This window comes from Scomber japonicus, chromosome 17 (genome assembly GCF_027409825.1).
Source record: "Scomber japonicus isolate fScoJap1 chromosome 17, fScoJap1.pri, whole genome shotgun sequence".
Classification (NCBI taxonomy): domain Eukaryota; kingdom Metazoa; phylum Chordata; class Actinopteri; order Scombriformes; family Scombridae; genus Scomber; species Scomber japonicus.
Genome location: NC_070594.1, coordinates 3,255,066 through 3,277,196, shown reverse-complemented (window position 1 = coordinate 3,277,196; position 22,131 = coordinate 3,255,066). Strand labels below are relative to the sequence as shown.

Sequence of the window (22,131 nt, the reverse complement as noted above, 5' to 3'; positions counted from 1 at the left end):
ATTATTCCAGATTACTTTCAGATTTCTGCTACCTATTAAATCTGTGCTTCTCAACAACCTCCACCTCTTGCATTGATGATGTATTTCCTGTTACGTCCTGGCCGGAGACACACTAATGGTTAATACTATAAATAATATATGTGGTCTGATGTAGTTTGAATAGTTCTGTCATTAATATTGTCTTTCTCTCAGAGTTCATTTCCTCTCTGTAGAAATCTGTGATTGTTTATTCTGGACCTATATTATAGTAGTAGACCACTCTACTATGTATTAATATTTCTTGTTGTACTTTACGTTATCCAGTGAAACGAGTAGTTTAGCAGGTTTGAACATTTCTCTTTAGGAGCTGAGCCTCTAATCTTATCTAATCTTATCCGGAAATGAAAATGGCCAAAACAAAAGAGCTTCTAGTATAAATGAAGGGAGAGTTACTAATGTTAGTCCTGTTGGTCTTAACAACATGGATCATTTCAAGTATTTAGGTACAATCATCGATCCTTCTTGAGTTTCAATGAGCAGCATTATTAAGAGAGCAAATCTGTTCTTAATGAGGAAATGGAAGAGTTTTGGTGTAAGTAGACATAGGCTATAGCTACTGGTGGAAATGGCGTACAGAGGCCTTGTCGAAAGCATTAATGAATCAACAATATTAGTGACAGAACTATCCAAAGTACATTAAACCTGTTAAAATAAAACCATTTGAACATGTAGCGTAAGTGTTTGTCCCATCTCTAACAGACTAGGGTCGCATTATTAATTTTTAGAGGGGAAAAAAATCAAAAAATGCAATAATAATTTATCTATTTTTAGGAGTGCTGGGATTAAATTTAGGGGTTCTTGAGCAACCATAAAAAGGGTCTAAAATCGCCAACTCTTCTTTCTTCTGTGCTTTATTTTATTATTTATGTGTACGACTGTGTTTTGGCGCGAGCTGTCAAAAGAAATGAATTGCCCTTCAAAGGATTAATAAAGTTATCTTGAATAAACAGCCGCGCGGAGCATTTTGGGAAACGCAGTCCAAAGCGCAACTTCCGCCTCGTGACGTCACCTGTGTAGCACAACATGGCCCCTGCCAGCCGGGCTGCGTCTGCGGCTCTCTGCCTGCTCTTCCTCGGGAGAGTCATCCTCTGCACCGAGTACTTCTCCGCCATCACGCTGTTCAACAACGAGCTGCACAAGCAGGGCTGCAGCTCGCTGTCCGACTGGGAGGAGTACCAGGCGGACTGCGGTAAGCGGCTCCCTCTCTGCCCGCTCACACTGTCACTCTGAGCGGCTTCACTCTGCAGCTGCTGCCGGTGCTGCTGCTGGAGCTGCTGCTGCTGCTAACGCTGAGCTAAGAGCAGATTTAAAACTTAACAGGCTGTTTAAGTGCTGCAGCTTACAGACAGGTGGAGGGGAGGAAGAGTCAGTGAGGATGATGATGATGATGATGATGATGGTGTTGTTGTGCAGATATCAGAGAGGAAACTGTGACTGCAGGTTTTTTGTTTGTTTTTTTTAGCTCCAGAGGTCAACACTGAAGTCCATTCATAAACACACGTCAGTTTACTGGAGTGTGACAGACAGGAAGTGTGTTAGTGTGTCACATCTAAACAACAGAGAGTAACTTTAAATATGCAGGTTAAAGAAAGATAGACAGGAAGTAGATTAGTGCTGTCAGAGCTGTCAGTGTGGATGTTGAGCTTGAGGTTCAGATTTGAGTTTTTAAAGAAGTGAGAGTTTGTTTAGATGTGAGCAGAACAGAGACTGAACCCGTGTGTCTGTCTGGAGGTCTGCAGGTCAGATAGACCTGGGTCAGATAGACCTGGGTCTGGGTCAGATAGACCTGGGTCTGGGTCAGATTATAGTTTACTGTCACAGCTCAGGTAGAAAGAGACTTAATATAAATATATAAATGTGGACATGGAGGTCTTTATATATATTTAGTCTCCATGTGTTTGATGTTTGATGTGAAGCACTCTGAATCGTCTCATTACTGAAATGTTAAATAATCTAAGACGTGTTTCAGACTCTGAGGTTTTAATGCTTCATAATGAAATGTGTATTTTGGACTTTTAGGACTAACTAGAGCAAAACATTGGTATTATATTATATTATATTATATTATATTATATTATATGGTGATATGAGACTAGATATGGTCTTAGTTTGGATATAGTGATGTAGCTTAGGTGTTTATTCTTGGTGTTCTAGTTGTTCTATTATTTGCTTTTTACTCATTTTTCTCATTATTCTGCCTCCTCACGTTTAACTGGTTAGTTAGTTTAGTTTCTGGTCTGATCCTGATACAGCTGGAGAGTCTGCTCCTGGTTTTAAAGATGATTACAGTCAAATAATGTCAAATGTTCTGTTATTGACCTTTTACCCACTTTAGTCATTATAAACACATTACTGTTGATTATTGATCAAAACTGTCATAGTGTAAATATTTAGTTAAAGCACCAACAGTCATCTCTATGATATCGTATCAATATCGAGGTGTTTGGTTAAATATTTGATATTTTATATTATAAAGCTGGAGCTAGTGCTGGACGACATATATTGAAATTATATGGATATGGTGATGTGAGACTAGATATGGTGATATTGTGATATGACATCAGAGTTTCCTGGTTTTAAATCTACGTTACTGTAAAATATAAAATGTTCTGAACTAACAGACTGTTCCAGCTGTTCTGTCTCACTTCAGTCATTAAATCCACATTACTGATGATTTAAATGTCTTGTTAAAGCATCGACAGTCATCTCTATACAAGTAATATCGTTGTGATATCGATGTCCTCTCCAAAGACTGAAAGGAGGATTAGTCCCCCTCCATACAGCAGACCAGGAGGCTTGGCTTAACCCTCCTGCTGTGTTCCAGTCAAGGAAGGGAAGGAAGGAAGGGAGAAGAAAAGGAGGGAGGGAGGAAGGAGGGAAGGCAGGAAGGGAGTAAAGGAAAGAAGGCAGGGAGGAAGGAAGGACGGAGAGAGAGGAAGGAACGACAGAAGGAAGAAAGGGGGATGGAGGAAGGAAGGAAAGAAGGACAGAGGAAAGAAGGAAGGGAGGAAAGAAGGACGGAGGAAAGAAGTAAGTAAGGACAGAAGGTAGGAGGGAGGAAGGAAGGAAGGAAGGGAGGAAAGAGAGAAGAAGGAAAGAAAGAGGAAAGAAGTAAGTAAGGACAGAAGGTAGGAGGGAGGGAGGGAGGGAGGGAGGGAGGAAGGCTCTAACTGAACTTTAGAAGCAGTTTTAAGTAAATTCTGTCTTAGTGCAGAAAGTCAAAGTTGTGATCAGAGTGAGAACGATGGAGAGGGTTGGGGTAACTTTGTCTCATCAGAAGCAGAAACAGAGAGATTAACAGGAAGTGGCTTCAGTCTGCAAACAGCTGACAGCGATCAGAAGCAGAGATATGGATGTTACACCTCTTATTACAGCGCTGGGCCATATGGACAAAATCACATATCACAATATTTTAGACCAAATCCTGTATAATGTGTAATGTGGAGATGATTCTTGATGCTTTACACGATGAAATGTTCTGTAAATAATCAGTGATGTGGAAATAATAACAGAACAATACATCTAAACTAAACATGTTCAGCGTGTTTAGTGTTTTAGTGAATCTGCTGCTGATAGCGAGGAGGACTCGATGTTCCTCTGAAGTAACACTCTGTGTTTGCTTTTGACCCAAATGTGTCGTAATCTTAATGTTGGATGTTTAATTTATGAAGTCACATTATAGTTACATAGTTAGATCATGTTTTTAATACTTTACTATGATAAAACTGATCTGAGACCCTGTTTTAGGTTAGAGTTAGAGATTAATAACCATTTATTTAATTAAGCTGCAACTACTGAGATACTTTATTCATCATTTTGAGGCATTTTTTAAGAGAAATAAAGTAAAATTTCTCTGATTTAGCTTCTAAAATGTGAATATTTCTGCTTTCTTTAGTCTCTGTGACAGTAAAGTAAAGATCTGTGAGACGTTTAAGGACCAAACAGATAATTAATTGATTAATGCATAAAGAGAATAATCAGTAGTTGAAGATTTTAAGGTTTTGAATCTTTCTTCCTGCTGTAAAAACAACTGAGGCGTCGTTTAAACCTGGTTAGTGATCTGACCTGTTGGTTTGGATTCCTCCTCACACACACACCTCTCACACACACACTCCTCCTCACACACACTCCTCCTCACACACACACCTCTCACACTCCTCCTCACACACACTCCTCCTCACACACTCCTCACACACACTCCTCCTCACACACTCCTCACACACACTCCTCCTGTCACACACTCCTCCTCACACACACTCCTCCTCACACACATTCCTCTCTGAGCGTTACACACTTACTGGTTTTAAATAAGAAGATAAAGTTTATTTAAATGTTTTGTGTTTTCAGAGTCGTCTATCTTACAGTTAGAAGATCCAGACTGTGAGGAAGGAAGTAATCCTCCCTGTGAGTCTGTGTTCTCTCTGAACGCTGAGAAGATCCTGGTGAGACACACACACACACACACACACACATATATACACACACACACACACACACACACACACACACACACACACACACACACACACACACACGCTCACACGCACACACACACATACACACATACACACACACACACACACACACACATATATACACACACACACACACACACACACATATATACACACACACACACACACACACACACACACACACATATACACACACACACATATATATACACACATACACGTATACACACACATATATAAACAAACTCTCTGTCTCCCTTTTTTTTTTTTCTTCTTTTTTTTTACAGTAAATTTTCATATTTTAAAAAGTTAAGTTCTTCTTATTGTATTATTTTATTACAGGATCTTAACAGTGAATTTGCATTTCATATAAAACTAAACTTATTATCAGTATTATTAGTGTCGGGGGTGCGTAGCTCCGCGGGACAAACCGGGAGATTTCTCTGTTGGAAATGAATGGGAACTTTTTGAAAACCACCAAAAATCACCTTTTTTTCACCTTTTTCAGAGTCACCTAGGTCTCTCATACCTACACGTAGAAATGTGATTCAAACTTTAAAACGGAGGAAAACTTGTGCTCTCTGGAAAAATACCAAACTATTTTTACATAACATATAAACTTTTCAAACTATGAGCAGTCAAACGAGGAGTGGAAATCACTTTTTCGTCAAAGTTAGAGTGGAAGCGGCAGTTAGCTAGAGTGTGAGAAGCAGTAAACCATAACCTTCATTTTTATTTTTAACTCGAGCTCACGGCCAAACCGTAAAAAGGTGACAAATAATTTTTGGTCAAAATGTAGACATAGGTGTTGGGATTCATAAAATGTGACTATGACAGGCGGGGTCCGCACAAAATTTAAACGGGGGGGGGGGCGAGACCGGCGGCAGTACCTGTCTCGCTCCCCATTGACTCTAATGTAATCGTCTTCTTTTTTCAAAATAATCTCACTCTGTGTTCACACTGAGCTTACTCGCTCATTTTAAGGAATATGTGAATAAAATAAACTCTGTCAGAATCTGCCGGCTTCTGTGTCTCTCACGGTGTTTTCGGTTTTTGGACAGGAGTTACGGTTTTCTCACAGTTTGCAATTGTTCGGGACCTTGTCAGAAGCCAAATTCTGGGGGCATTTTGAGAACTTCCAAGCAGATTCTCACACATCGCCGTAGCAACCGTATGGCCTTAGCTGCCCTTAGCAACCTGTAGGGCCTTAGCTGCCCTTAGCAACCTGTAGGGCCTTAGCTGCCCTTAGCTGCCCTTAGCGACCATGGGGCCTTAGCTGCCCTTAGCAACCGTAGGGCCTTAGCTGCCCTTAGCAACCTGTCGCTGGGCAGAAACTGAGCTAGTTTTTTGTGATTGGCTAATTCTTCCTGTCCTACTGTGTTGTATGCTAACAGGGTAAGCGTAGAAGCGTGAAGTGTAAAGTGCTGTAGTGTAGTGCTTAGAGTTAGTGCATGTTGCTACTGCCTTGTGCTCTGTGTGCTACTCTCTGCTTACATCTACTGTTACACTTGATACTGACTAGTAAGATGTTCTTAATACTGCCACAGTAAAAGCCAGAATATGTTCAGGGTGACTTCACTGGAAATAAGTCGTGTACTCGTCCCGGCAGCACTCAAACTTTCCCTGGGATTTTCTAGTTTATTCTTCTTCTTTGTTTTGTTGCTGTTTTGGAAATTTACATCGTTGCCATAGCAACATTTGCATGCTGTTAGATTTGCATCATGTAAACAAACGCTGTTGTTCTGTGTGTGTGTGTGTATGTCTGTGTGTGTGTTACTGTGTGTGTGTGTCTCTGTGTGTTACTGTCTGTGTGTGTGTGTGTGTGTGTCTCTGTGTGTGTCTCTTTGTGTGTCTCTGTGTGTGTGTGTTACTGTGTGTGTGTGTGTGTGTGTGTGTCTCTGTGTGTGTCTTACAGTGTGTGTGTGTGTTACTGTATGTGTATGTCTCTGTGTGTGTGTGTTACTGTGTGTGTTACTGTGTGTGTGTCTCTGTATGTATGTGTGTGTGTGTTACTGTGTGTGTCTCTGTGTGTGTTACTGTGTGTATGTGTGTGTGTCTCTTTGTGTGTGTGTGTGTGTGTCTTACTGTGTGTGTGTCTCTGTGTGTTACTGTGTGTGTGTGTGTCTCTTTGTGTGTGTGTGTTACTGTATGTGTGTGTGTCTCTTTGTGTGTCTCTGATATTATTTCCTCTTTATTTAAATCAGAATCAAGCGAAGTTGTTCATCGAGCAGAAGAAAATCCCGTTCCCCGTCGAAAACCAAAACACCAACGAGGAGCTGGGTGAGTCTGCTGCTTCCTGTTTGATGAATACTGCTTCCTGTCTGATGAATACTGTTTCCTGTCTGATGAATACTGCTTCCTGTTTCAGCCATCGGCTACGTTCTGATAGGAAACGGACTTTATGATGAAGCCATCAAACATTTCTCTCTGTTACTGCAGGTCAGTTTCTCTCTTTACAAAGTTTGATTGATCCATGTGATTGATTGATTGATTGATTGATTTGATTGATTGATTTGATTGATTGGTTGATTGATTGATATATTGATTGGTTGATTTGATTGATTGATTTGATTGATTGATTTGATTGATTGATTTGATTGATTGATTGATTGATATATTGATTGGTTGATTGATTGATTGGTTGGTTGATTGATATATTGATTGGTTGATTGATTGGTTGGTTGGTTGGTTGATTGATATATTGATTGGTTGACTGATTGATTGGTTGATTGATTGATATATTGATTGGTTGATTGATTGATTGATATATTGATTGATTGGTTGGTTGATTGATTGATTGATTGATTGGTTGGTTGATTTGATTTGATTTGATTTGATTTGGATTGATTGATTGATTGATTGATTTATTGGTTGATTGGTTGATTGGTTGATTTGATTGATATATTGATTTGGTTGATTGGTTGATTGATTGATATATTGATTGGTTGATTGGTTGATTGATTTGGTTGATTGGTTGATTTGATTGATATATTGATTGGTTGGTTGGTTGATTGGTTGATATATTGATTGGTTGATTGATTGATATATTGATTGGTTGATTGATTTATATATTGATTGATTTGATTGATTTGATTGATTGGTTGATTGGTTGGTTGATTGATTGATTGATTGATTTGATTGATTGATATATTGCTTTAGAGCGACCCAGAGCTGGTCAGTGCGATCTACGGCCGAGGAATCGCTTACGGGAAGAAAAGTCTGCAGGTGAGAACGTTTTCTAAGGTTTAATATTTAATATTTAACCTGTAGAATCATTAAAAGGCTTTGTGTGTTTTTCTTATCAGTGTTTAAAGTTTACAGCTTCATAAACGCAGTAAAGGAGAAACTGATGCAGAAAGTGATCAGCTCATCTTAAAGTTACAGTAGATAATTTAAAGCTTGTCAGATTGATAATGTATCAGTGATTTATCGATAATTAGTTCTGATCAGATAACTTATATTTTACCTTCATAGTAAAGTTTAATGTTCATATTTAATAATTTAATAATAATTAAGACTTTCATTGTTTACTAATAAATAAATAGAAGATAAAGATCTGTATTTATCTGTCTATATATAATACAGTTTGTTTCTCCTCAATGAAATCTTTAATCCAACAAGAAACAAGAATCCTCTCAGACAGGAAAAGTTAAAGTTTAACTGTTTAACTTCGACTAAACGTTTACGCAGCTCGTAAAAATCAGGCGAACCCAAAAACTCCTCCTCACTCGTCAATCAGTGCCGAGCCTCACGTCAAACATTAACTTCCTCCTGCTGAGAGACGAAGAGGAAGAAAAGTGATTTAACTAGAGGCTCATAAACCAGGAATAAAACAGACAGATAAAGACTCCATCTAGCTACGTAGCTACTGACACATGACATCAGCACAACAATCAAAGAGAATTACCAAATCAACTAAATTTGAGCAAGTTAACAAAACCGGGCCGTTTAGTTGTGCTGCTACTACAGTAATTACGGTAGACTAGCTACTACAGTAATTACGGTAGACTAGCTACTACAGTAATTACAGTAAACTAGCTACTATAGTAATTACGGTAACCTAGCTAGTACAGTAATTACAGTAGACTAGCTACTACAGTAATTACAGTAAACTAACTACTATAGTAATTACGGTAACCTAGCTAGTACAGTAATTACAGTAGACTAGCTACTACAGTAATTACAGTAGACTAGCTACTACAGTCATTACGGTAGACTAGCTACTACAGTAATTACGGTAGACTAGCTACTACTGTAATTACGGTAGGCTAGCTACCACAGTAATTACGGTAGACTAGCTACTACAGTAATTACAGTAGACTAGCTACTACAGTAATTACAGTAGACTAGCTACTATAGTAATTACGGTAGACTAGCTACTACAGTAATTACGGTAGACTAGCTACTACAGTAATTACGGTAGACTAGCTACTACTGTAATTACAGTAGATTAGCTACTACAGTAATTACGGTAGACTAGCTACTACAGTAATTACAGTAGGCTAGCTACTACAGTAATTACAGTAGGCTAGCTACTACAGTAATTACAGTAGGCTAGCTACTACAGTCATTACAGTAGGCTAGCTACTACAGTAATTACAGTAGACTAAAGGCTCTCGGTAGGATTTGATTGGGCTGCCATAATTACTGTATTAACCTTCGTGTCGTCCTCCCGGGTCAAAGTGACCCTGTTTGTTTTGACTGTTCCTTCCTTCCTTCCTTCCTTCCTCCTTTCCACTGACTCTGTGTTTGTTCTGCGTTCCCTCTTCTCTTCTTTATACAACCTTTATTCTCTCTGTTTCTCTCTCTCAGGATATAAAGAACGCCGACCTGGCTCTCTACGAGCTGAACAGAGTCATCACTCTGGAGCCAAACTGGCCTGAAGTCTACGAGCAGAGAGCCGAGGTGAGCCGGACCAGAACACAGAACACAGACCAGAGCAGAACAGAGCAGACCACAGAACAGAGCAGAGCAGAACAGAGCAGAACACAGAGCAGAGCAGAACACAGACCAGAGCAGAACACAGAGCAGAACAGAGAGCAGAACACAGAACAGAGCAGAACATAGAGTAGAACACAGAGCAGAACAGAGACCAGAGCAGAACACAGAGCAGAACAGAACAGAACAGAACACAGAGCAGAACGGAACAGAGCAGAGCAGAACAGAGAGCAGAACAGAACAGAACAGAGCAGAACACAGAGCAGAACAGAGCAGAGCAGAACAGAGCAGAACAGAGCAGAACACAGAGCAGAACACAGAACAGAGCAGAGCAGAACAGAGAGCAGAACAGAGAGCAGAACAGAACACAGAACAGAGCAGAGCAGAAGACAGAGCAGAACACAGAACAGAGCAGAGCAGAACACAGAACAGAACAGAGCAGAACAGAACAGTTTTCTATGAGCTAATGTCCAAATGTGACTATTTATTACAAAAAAATCAAAAATCAGCATGCAGACATGTTACTGTATTCTTTATATTCTATAAAATAATGATTTTAAATGTCTTTTATCCACAAATCCACAGAATAAACTCTTTATTAATGATGAATCAGCTCTTTAATGAATGAGTGATGGTTTAGGGACAGAGTATAAACAGTATTAAACCTTCAGTATGAAATATATTCTGAGCATGAACAGTGTGATATTAATTCATGAGATCATAAATAACAGCGTTCATTGTTTGAGCCGCTCAGAATAAAGACGGATCTTCTCCCCTGAGGCCGTTTTATGGCCTGTTTCCTGTTTCCTGTTTCCTGTTTCCTGTTACCTTTAAACAGTCTGACCTGGAAGTTTCAATACTTCAACCACTGAAACTCTCATTTTATGTTTGTCTAAAAAAGAATAGAGAGTAAGACAAAATAAGAGTGATAGAAATAGACTTTTATTTTGTAGATCCTGTCTCCTCTAGGAAGGATCAGTGAAGCTCTAACCCAGACTTTTATTTTGTAGATCCTGTCTCCTCTAGGAAGGATCAGTGAAGCTCTGGCTGATCTCACCAAAGCGATTCAGCTGCAGCCGTCGGCTCGTCTGTACAGACACAGAGGAACCCTGCTGTTCATCTCAGAGGTGTGTGTGTGTGTGTGTGTGTGTGTGTGTGTGTGTGTGTGTGTGTGTGTGTGTTTTCTATCCTGGTGGGGACCGAAACCTGACATATTATTAACTCCGTGGGGACCGACTCCTGGTTTCCATGGTAACGAGCATTGGGATCAATAGCAAACAGCCTCCTGTTAGGCCTGGTCCCCACAAGGTTGGTTTTCCTGACTGTGTGTGAACCCCAGAGGTCACACACGGTACTGCAGTGTGGGGACCTTTTCCTGACAAAGTGTGTAAGTGTGTATATTAGCATATTAGCTTGGTATTAGCATATTAGCTTAGCGATTAGCCCCCTGGGTTTCTATCCAATATTTGTTCAAATACTGAATATGAATTGTGCTGTGGTCAACAGTGATGTCAACTGTATGCTAATAGACGTTAGCATTACGGGTCCCAACGAGGGGGGCAAAATTCAGGTTTCAGATTTATGTGAGTTATTGATATTTCAAGTAATTTTGTTGTTCAAACAGAATTATGATGAATTTAGGAGTTAAAGTTACGTCTCTAGACCCTTTAGAAAGGCTGGAACCCAATCAGGGTCCCCACGAGGTAGTAAAAACGTGTATGTGTGTGTACATATACTCTGTGTGTGTGTGTGTGTGTGTGTGTGTGAGTGAGTATGTGTCAGTCTCCTCATGCTAACCCCCCCCCCCTCCTGCAGGACTATGTGGCAGCGATGGAGGACTTCCAGCAGTCTCTGGAGCTGAAGAAGAACCAGCCGATCGCCATGTTGTATAAAGGCCTCACCTTCTTCCACAGAGGGATGCTCAAGGTGAGTAAAGGGCCAGTTCAGATAAATAAGACCCGGAATATAAAGATAGAGCTGGAGATAAGCAGAGGGTGTGTTCCTCCTCTTTAACCACATGAGCAGAGTGTGTGTTAGTGATCTGAGTTTCCTGCAGCTGTTTGTTGGTGAGACATTACAAACCTCACAGCCGGACGTTCAACTCAAGCTGCTGCTGCTGCTGCTGCTGCTGCTGCTGCTGCTGCTGCTGTTGCTGCTGCTGCTGCTGCTGCTGCTGCTGCTGCTGCTGCTGCTGCTCGGGTTTAATGGAGATGAAACATTCAGCTGCAGTTTGAATCATTAGAAACAAAAAGGAGGAAGTTAAAATATGAACGTTAACTGACTGTGTGAGAAGTTTAACCGCAGTTCAGCTCTGCTCTGTCCCTTCAGTCACACACACACACACACACACACACACACACACACACACACACACAGTAACACACAGTAACACACACACACACACACTGTAACATACACACACACACAGTAACACGCACACACACACACACACACACAGTCCAGCTCTGTTCGGTCCTGTCAGTCACGTGTGAGTTTGGGGTTTTTTTAAGTTGTCACCTCAAACAGCAGTTTCCTGGGGAAACCCTGAGAGAGCTGTTTAATACACACACACTAACATTAACATACACACACACTAACACACACACACACACACACACACAGTAACACACACACAGTAACACACACGCACACACACACAGTAACATACATACACACACACAGTAACATACACACACACACACACACACACACACACACACACGCACAGTAACACACACACACACAGAGTAACACACACACACACACAGAGTAACATACACACACACACACACACACACACACACAGAGTAACACACACACACTCACAGAGTAACATACACACACACACACACACAGAGTAACAAACACACACACACACACACACACACACACACAGAGTAACATACACACACACACACACACACACACACACACACACACACACACACACACACATACACACATCCTGCTGATTTGCATTTTCCAAACATTTACAGACCACTTCCTGTTCAGAGAACGGAACCAAAGACGCCTTCGTATTCATCGATGAGCTCAGAGTTCACACTGTTTATCAGAGTGTGTGTGTGTGTGTTAGGGTGTGTGTGTGTGTGTGTCAGTGTTAGGATGTGTGTGTGTGTGTGTCAGTGTCAGGGTGTGTATTAGAGTGTGTGTGTGTGTGTGTGTGTCAGTGTCAGGGTGTGTATTAGTGTGTGTCAGTGTTAGGGTGTGTGTGTGGCCGCTTCCTGTCCGCTCTGTGTGTAATATGTGTGTGTGTGTCTGTGTGGTGTTAGGGTGTGTGTAGGTGTATGTGTGTGTGTCCGTGTTAGTGTGTGTGTGTCAGTGTCAGGGTGTGTGTGTGTGTGTGTGTGTGTGTGTGTGTGTGTGTGTGGTGTTAGGGTGTGTGTGTGTGTTACTGTGTGTAACGTGTGTGTGTGTGTGTGTGTGTGTGTGTGTGTGTGTGTAATGTGTGTAACGTGTGTGTGTTCTCTCCTCAGGAAGCCATCGAGACGTTTAAAGAAGCTCTGAAGCTGAAGTCAGACTTCATCGACGCCTATAAGAGCCTCGGCCAGGCCTACAGGTCTGTTCACACCTTCTAACTCTAGCCCCGCCCCTTCTAACCATAGCCCCGCCCCTTCTAGCCCTAGCCCCCCCTTCTAACACTAACCCCGCCCCCTCATACAGCTAACCCTGCCCCCACAAACAGGAAGTCAGCCTCCACATACATCTTCCTCACCTCCTCTCCTCCTCCCTTCCTCTCTTCCTCACCTCCTCTCCTCCTCCCTTCCTCACCTTCTCTCCTCCTCCCTTCCTCACCTCCTCTCCTCCTCCTCCCTCCTCCCTTCCTCTCCTCCTCCCTTCCTCTCCCCCTCCCTTCCTCACCTCCTCTCCTCCTCCCTTCCTCTCCTACTCACCTCCTCTCCTCCTCCCTTCCTCTCCTCACCTCCTCTCCTCCTCCCTTCCTCACCTCCTCACCTCCTCTCCTCCTCCCTTCCCCTCCTCCTCCCTTCCCCTCCTCCTCCCTTCCTCTCCTCCTCCCTTCCTCACTTCTTCTCCTCCTCTCCTCCTCCCTTCCTCTCCTCCTCCCTTCCTCACCTCCTCTCCCCCCTTCCTCCCTTCCTCCTCTCCTCACCTCCTCTCCTCCTCCCTTCCTCTTCTCCTCACCTCCTCTCCTCCTCCTCTCCTCCTCTCCTCCTCCTCTCCTCCCTTCCTCACCTCCTCTCCTCTCCCCTTCCTCTCCTCCCCTCCTCCTCTCCTCCCCTCCTCTTCCTCTCCTTCCCTCTTCCCCTCCTCCTCCTCTCCTCTTCCCTTCCTCTCCCCCTCTCCTCCTCTCCTCCTCTTCCTCTCTTCCTCTCCTCTCCTCTTACCCTCCTCCTCTCCTCCTCTTCTCCTCCTTTCCCCTCCTACTCTCCTCTTCCCTTCCTCCCTTCCTCTCCTCCTCTCTTCCTCCCTTCCTCTCCTCTCCTCCTCCCTTCCTCTCCTCCTCTCCTCCTCCCTTCCTCTCCTCTTCCCTTCCTCTCCTCCTTTTCTCTCTCTCTTCCTCTTCCTCTCCTCCTCTCCTCTTTCACTGCCCTTCCCCTTTTCTCTCTCTCTCTCTCTCTCTCTTCCTCTTCCCCTCTTCATCTCCTCTCCTCCTCCTCTCCTCCTCCCTTCCTCACCTCTCTCCTCCTCTCTTCTTCTCCTCCCTTCCTCCTCTCCTCCCTTCCTCCCTTCCCCTCCTCCTCACCTCCTCACCTCCTCACCTCCTCACCTCCTCTCCTCCTCCCTTCCTCTCCACAGAGAGCTGGGGGACTTTGAGTCAGCGATGGAGAGTTTCCAGAAAGCTTTGATGTTGAACCAGAATCACATTCAGTCTCTGCAGCTGAGAGGAATGATGCTGTATCACCACGGCTCTCTGCAGGAGGCTATAGGCAACTTTAAGGTTAGGACACACACTAATACACACATATACACACACTACTACACACATATACACACACTACTACACACATACACACACTACTACACTAATACACACATATACACACACACTAACAGACACTAATACAGATATATACACACACACTAATACACATATACACACATACACACACACTGTAACACACACTAACTAACACACACACACTGTAACTAACACACATATACACACACACACACTAACAGACACAAATACACATACACACACACTAGCACACTACTACACACATATACACACATACAGATACACACAGTAACTACCATATACACACACTGCAACTAACACATATATACACACATATACACACACACACACACACTAACAGACACTAACACAGATATATACACACATATACACACACTAATACACATATACACACACTAACACACTAACACAGATATATGCACACACACTAATACACATATACACACGCACTGTAACTAACACACACAGACTGCATCATGTAAACATCAGATTTAAACCTCTGTGTATCTAACCCTAATATCCATCTATCTACCCCCCTCCTCTATATCTACCCCCCCCCCCCCCCCCAGAGGTGCCTGCAGCTGGAGCCCTATAACGAGGTGTGTCAGTACATGAAGGGTCTGAGCCACGTAGCGATGGGTCAGTTCTACGAGGGGATCAAAGCTCAGACTAAAGTCATGCTGAACGACCCGCTGCTGGGTCAGAAGGCCAGCTCCGAGTACCTCAAAGTTAAATACCTCAGAGGTACACACATATACACACACATATATACACACACACACACACACACATATACACACAGAGACACACACACACACACACATATACACACACACGCTGCTGGGTCAGAAGGCCAGCTCCGAGTACCTCAAAGTCAAATACCTCAGAGGTACACACACATATACACACACACACACACACACACACACACACACACACACACACACACACACACACACACAGAGACACACACACACACACCGCTGCTGGGTCAGAAGGCCAGCTCCGAGTACCTGAAGGTCAAATACCTCAGAGGTACACACACACTGTAACACACATATACACACACACACACACACACACACACACACACACACCGCTGCTGGGTCAGAAGGCCAGCTCCGAGTACCTGAAGGTCAAATACCTCAGAGGTACACACACACTGTAACACACATATACACACACACACACACACACACACACACACACACACACACACACACACACACACCGCTGCTGGGTCAGAAGGCCAGCTCCGAGTACCTGAAGGTCAAATACCTCAGAGGTACACACACACTGTAACACACATATACACACACACACACACACACACACACACACACACACCGCTGCTGGGTCAGAAGGCCAGCTCCGAGTACCTGAAGGTCAAATACCTCAGAGGTACACACACAGAGACACACACACACACAGAGACACATATATACACACACACACACACACAGACACACACACACACACACACACACACACACACACACACACACACACACACACACACACATATACACACACACACACACACACACATATACACACACACACACACACACACACACACACACACACTGTAACACACACACACATATACACACACACACACACACACACACACACACACACACTGTAACACACACACACACACACACATACACACACACACACACACACACATATACACACACACACACACACACACACACACACATATACACACACACACACACACACACACACACACACACACACACACACATATACACACACACACACACACACACACACACACACACACACACACACACACACACACACACACACACCGCTGCTGGGTCAGAAGGCCAGCTCCGAGTACCTGAAGGTCAAATACCTCAGAGGTACACACATATACACACACAGAGACACACACACACACACACACACATATATATACACACACACACACACACACACACACATATACACACATACACACACGCAGTCAAATACCTCAGAGGTACACACACACACACACACATACATACACACACACACACACACACACACACACACACACACACACATACACACACACACATACAGCATAGGTTCATATCTGTCTCTCTCCCTCTCTCCTTCCTTCCTTCCTCTCCTTCCTTCCTTCCTTCCTTCCTTCCCTCCCTCTCCTCTTTTCCTTCCCTCCTTCCCTCTCCTCCTCTCCTCCTCCAGAGTACTCTCGTTACCTCCACTCCCACCTCGACGTTCCGGTAGCGGAGTACAACGTGGATCAGGATTTACCGGGAAACTTTAAGAACCACTGGGCCAAAAACCTCCCGTTCCTGATCGAGGACTACGAGGAGCAGCCGGGTCTGCAGCCGCACATCAAGTAAGTTCAGCTGATATTACAGTCATTACGGTAAACTACTAATATTACAGTCATTACGATAAACTGCTAATATTACAGTCATTACGGTAAACTACTAATATTACAGTCATTACGGTAAACTACTGATATTACAGTCATTACGGTAAACTGCTAATATTACAGTCATTACGGTAAACTACTAATATTACAGTCATTACGGTAAACTACTAATATTACATTCATTATGGTAAACTACTAATATTACATTCATTACGGTAAACTACTAATATTACATTCATTAAGGTAAACTACTAATATTACATTCATTACGGTAAACTACTGATATTACAGTCATTACGGTAAACTGCTAATATTACAGTCATTACGGTAAACTGCTAATATTACATTCATTACGGTAAACTACTAATATTACAGTCATTACGGTAAACTACTAATATTACAGTCATTACGGTGAACTACTAATATTACAGTCATTACGGTAAACTGCTAATATATTCATTACGGTAAACTACTGATATTACAGTCATTACGGTAAACTACTGATATTACAGTCATTACGGTGAACTACTAATATTACAGTCATTACGGTAAACTGCTAATACATTCATTACGGTAAACTACTAATATTACAGTCATTACGGTAAACTGCTAATACATTCATTATGGTAAACTGCTAATATTACATTCATTACGGTAAACTACTAATATTACAGTCATTACGGTAAACTACTAATATTACAGTCATTACGGTGAACTACTAATATTACAGTCATTACGGTAAACTGCTAATACATTCATTACGGTAAACTGCTAATATTACATTCATTACGGTAAACTGCTAATATTACATTCATTACGGTAAACTACTAATATTACAGTCATTACGGTAAACTACTAATATTACATTCATTACGGTAAACTACTAATATTACAATCATTACGGTAAACTACTAATATTAGAGTCATTACGGTAAGCTACTGATATTACATTCATTACGGTAAATTACTAATATTACATTCATTACGGTAAACTACTAATATTACATTCATTACGGTAAACTGCTAATATTACAGTCATTACGGTAAACAACTAATATTACATTCATTACGGTAAACTACTAATATTACATTCATTACGGTAAACTGCTAATATTACAGTCATTACGGTAAACAACTAATATTACATTCATCACGGTAAACTACTAATATTACATTCATTATGGTAAACTAATATTACATTCATTACGGTAAATTACTAATATTACAGTCATTACGGTAAGCTACTAATATTACACTCATTAAGGTAAACTACTAATATTACACTCATTACGGTAAACTACTGATATTACATTCATTATGGTAAACTAATATTACATTCATTACGGTAAATTACTAATATTACAGTCATTACGGTAAGCTACTAATATTACACTCATTACGGTAAACTACTGATATTACATCCATTACGGTAAACTACTAATATTACATCCATTACGGTAAACTGCTAATATTACAGTCATTACGGTAAACTACTAATATTACATTCATTATGGTAAACTACTAATATTACATTCATTACGGTAAACTACTACTATTACATTCATTACGGTAAACTACTAATATTACATTCATTACGGTAAACTGCTAATATTACAGTCATTACGGTAAACTACTAATATTACAGTCATTACGGTAAACTACTAATATTACAGTCATTACGGTAAACTACTAATATTACATCCATTACGGTAAACTGCTAATATTACATTAATTACGGTAAACTGCTAATATTACAGTCATTACGGTAAAGTACTAATATTACAGTCATTACGGTAAACTACTAATATTACAGTCATTACGGTAAACTACTGATATTACAGTCATTACGGTAAACTACTAATATTACATTCATTATGGTAAACTACTGATATTACGTTCATTACGGTAAATTACTAATATTAGTCATTACGGTAAACTACTGATATTACAGTCATTACGGTAAACTACTAATATTACATTCATTACGGTAAACTACTAATATTACAGTCATTACGGTAAACTGCTAATATTACAGTCATTACGGTAAACTACTAATATTACAGTCATTACGGTAAACTACTGATATTACGTTCATTACGGTAAACTACTAATATTACAGTCATTACGGTAAACTACTAATATTACATTCATTACGGTAAACTGCTAATATTACAGTCATTACGGTAAACTGCTAATATTACAGTCATTACGGTAAACTACTAATATTACAGTCATTACGGTAAACTACTAATATTACATTCATTACGGTAAACTACTAATATTACAGTCATTACGGTAAACTACTGATATTACGTTCATTACGGTAAACTACTAATATTACAGTCATTACGGTAAACTACTAATATTACATTCATTACGGTAAACTACTAATATTACATTCATTACGGTAAACTGCTAATATTACAGTCATTACGGTAAACTACTAATATTACAGTCATTACGGTAAACTGCTAATATTACGGTAAACTACTGATATTACAGTCATTATGGTAAACTACTAATATTACATTCATTACGTTAAACTACTAATATTACATTCATTACGGTAAACTACTAATATTACAATCATTACGGTAAACTACTAATATTATAGTCATTACGGTAAACTACTAATATTACAGTCATTACGGTAAACTACTAATATTACATTCATTAAGGTAAACTACTAATATTACAGTCATTACGGTAACCTACTAATATTACATTCATTAAGGTAAACTACTAATATTACATTCATTACGGTAAACTACTAATATTACGGTAAACTACTGTTATTACAGTCATTATGGTAAACTACTAATATTACATTCATTACGGTAAACTACTAATATTACATTCATTACGGTAAACTACTAATATTACATTCATTATGGTAAACTACTAATATTACAGTCATTACGGTAAACTACTAATATTACAGTCATTACGGTAAACTACTAATATTACATTCATTATGGTAAACTGCTAATATTACAGTCATTACGGTAAACTACTGATATTACAGTCATTACGGTAAACTACTGATATTACATTCATTACGGTAAACTACTAATATAACAGTCATTACGGTAAACTACTAATATTACATTCATTACGGTAAACTGCTAATATTACATCCATTACGGTAAACTACTAATATTACAGTCATTACGGTAAACTACTAATATTACAGTCATTACGGTAAACTACTAATATTACATTCATTACGGTAAACTACTGATATTAAATTCATTACGGTAAACTGCTAATATTACATTCATTACGGTAAACTACTAATATTACAGTCATTACGGTAAACTACTGATATTACAGTCATTACGGTAAACTACTGATATTACATTCATTACGGTAAACTACTAAGATAACAGTCATTACGGTAAACTACTAATATTACATTCATTACGGTAAACTACTAATATTACATTCATTACGGTAAACTACTAATATTACAGTCATTACGGTAAACTACTAATATTACATTCATTACGGTAAACTACTAATATTACATTCATTACGGTAAACTACTAAGATAACAGTCATTACGGTAAACTACTAATATTACATTCATTACGGTAAACTGCTAATATTACATTCATTACGGTAAACTACTAATATTACAGTCATTACGGTAAACTACTGATATTACAGTCATTACGGTAAACTACTGATATTACATTCATTACGGTAAACTACTAAGATAACAGTCATTACGGTAAACTACTAATATTACATTCATTACGGTAAACTGCTAATATTACATCCATTACGGTAAACTACTAATATTACAGTCATTACGGTAAACTACTAATATTACACTCATTATGGTAAACTGCTAATATTACATTCATTACGGTAAACTGCTAATATTACATTCATTACAGTAAACTACTCATATTACAGTCATTACGGTAAACTACTAATATTACAGTCATTACGGTAAACTACTAATATTACAGTCATTACGGTAAACTACTAATATTACGTTCATTACGGTAAACTGCTAATATTACATTCATTACGGTAAACTACTAATATTACAGTCATTACGGTAAACTGCTAATATTACAGTCATTACGGTGAACTGCTAATATTACAGTCATTACGGTGAACTACTTATATTACATTCATTACGGTAAACTACTAATATTACATTCATTACGGTAAACTACTAATATTACATTCATTACGGTAAACTACTGATATTACATTCATTACGGTAAACTGCTAATATTACAGTCATTACGGTAAACTGCTAATATTACAGTCATTACGGTAAACTGCTATCAGAGCTTTAACTTGAGCCTCTTTTCGGTGTTTCAGGGACGTGTTGCCGCAGAACTTCGACAGCTACAGCAGCGACGTTCAGAAGCTGATCTGCACAGCTGATCATCTGGGAGCGCTGATGCAGTACGACACGCCTGGTTTCCTACCCAACAGGAGAATACACAGAGGTACCATCATCACTGCTCACAATACATACAATATACACAATATACACAATATACACAATACACACAATATACACAATATACACAATATACACAATATACACAATACACACAATATACACAATATACACAATATACACAATATACACAATACACACAATATACTCCCTCCCTTCCATCCTTCCTTGCTCCCTCCCTTCCTTCTTTCCTACCTTCATTCCTTCCTTCCTTCATTCCTTCCTTCCTTCTTCCTCCCTTCCATCCTTCCTTGCTCCCTCCATCAACAAAAAGCATAGTATAGAGATATAAGGAGGATACTGTGAGAGGGTTATGACCGTGTGTGTGTGTGTGTGTGTGTGTGTGTGTGTGTGTGTGTGTCTGTGTGTGTGTCTGTGTGTGTGTGTGTGTGTGTGTGTGTGTGTGTGTGTGTGTGTGTCTGTGTGTGTGTGTGTGTGTGTGTGTGTGTGTGTGTGTGTGTGTGTGTCTGTGTGTGTGTGTGTCTGTGTGTGTGTGTGTCTGTGTGTGTGTGTGTCTGTGTGTGTGTGTGTGTGTGTGTGTGTGTGTGTTGCAGCGATGGGCTTAGCCACGCTGGAGGTGATGCAGGCGATGCATCGAACGTGGAGCAACTCTAAAGTTCGAGTCAACGGGAAAACGAGGCAGATGCAGTGGAGAGACATGTTCGATATAGCCGTGAAGTGGAGGAGGTGAGGTTATTTTTCCATCATTTAAGACGTGCTTTTATTTTGAAAATCCCTTGGCACGCCTGTCTCCGCCCCAGAGCATGCACACACCTCCAAACAAAATGCCAGCGTTGCCATGGCAACGGCC

The 22,131-nt window shown here is 40.4% G+C and overlaps 2 protein-coding genes across 2 annotated transcripts in view; one reads left to right on the top strand and one right to left on the bottom strand.

The window, feature by feature from the left end:
* Window positions 1-22,131, bottom strand: part of LOC128377470 (NLR family CARD domain-containing protein 3-like) — a gene marked incomplete at its 5' end in the record, with an annotated part of 227,995 nt that overhangs the window by 72,740 nt on the left and 133,124 nt on the right. The window lies entirely within an intron of this gene.
* Window positions 1,063-22,131, top strand: part of ttc13 (tetratricopeptide repeat domain 13) — a 27,186-nt gene continuing 6,117 nt past the window's right edge. The window contains exons 1-14 of the mRNA XM_053337082.1: window positions 1,063-1,228; window positions 4,387-4,481; window positions 6,719-6,794; window positions 6,883-6,953; window positions 7,674-7,739; window positions 9,327-9,419; window positions 10,463-10,579; window positions 11,268-11,378; window positions 12,947-13,029; window positions 14,229-14,370; window positions 14,982-15,156; window positions 16,639-16,795; window positions 21,176-21,306; window positions 21,875-22,007. Coding sequence (XP_053193057.1) covers window positions 1,063-1,228; window positions 4,387-4,481; window positions 6,719-6,794; window positions 6,883-6,953; window positions 7,674-7,739; window positions 9,327-9,419; window positions 10,463-10,579; window positions 11,268-11,378; window positions 12,947-13,029; window positions 14,229-14,370; window positions 14,982-15,156; window positions 16,639-16,795; window positions 21,176-21,306; window positions 21,875-22,007 — 1,616 coding nt within the window. The remainder of the gene's footprint in view (window positions 1,229-4,386; window positions 4,482-6,718; window positions 6,795-6,882; window positions 6,954-7,673; window positions 7,740-9,326; window positions 9,420-10,462; window positions 10,580-11,267; window positions 11,379-12,946; window positions 13,030-14,228; window positions 14,371-14,981; window positions 15,157-16,638; window positions 16,796-21,175; window positions 21,307-21,874; window positions 22,008-22,131) is intronic.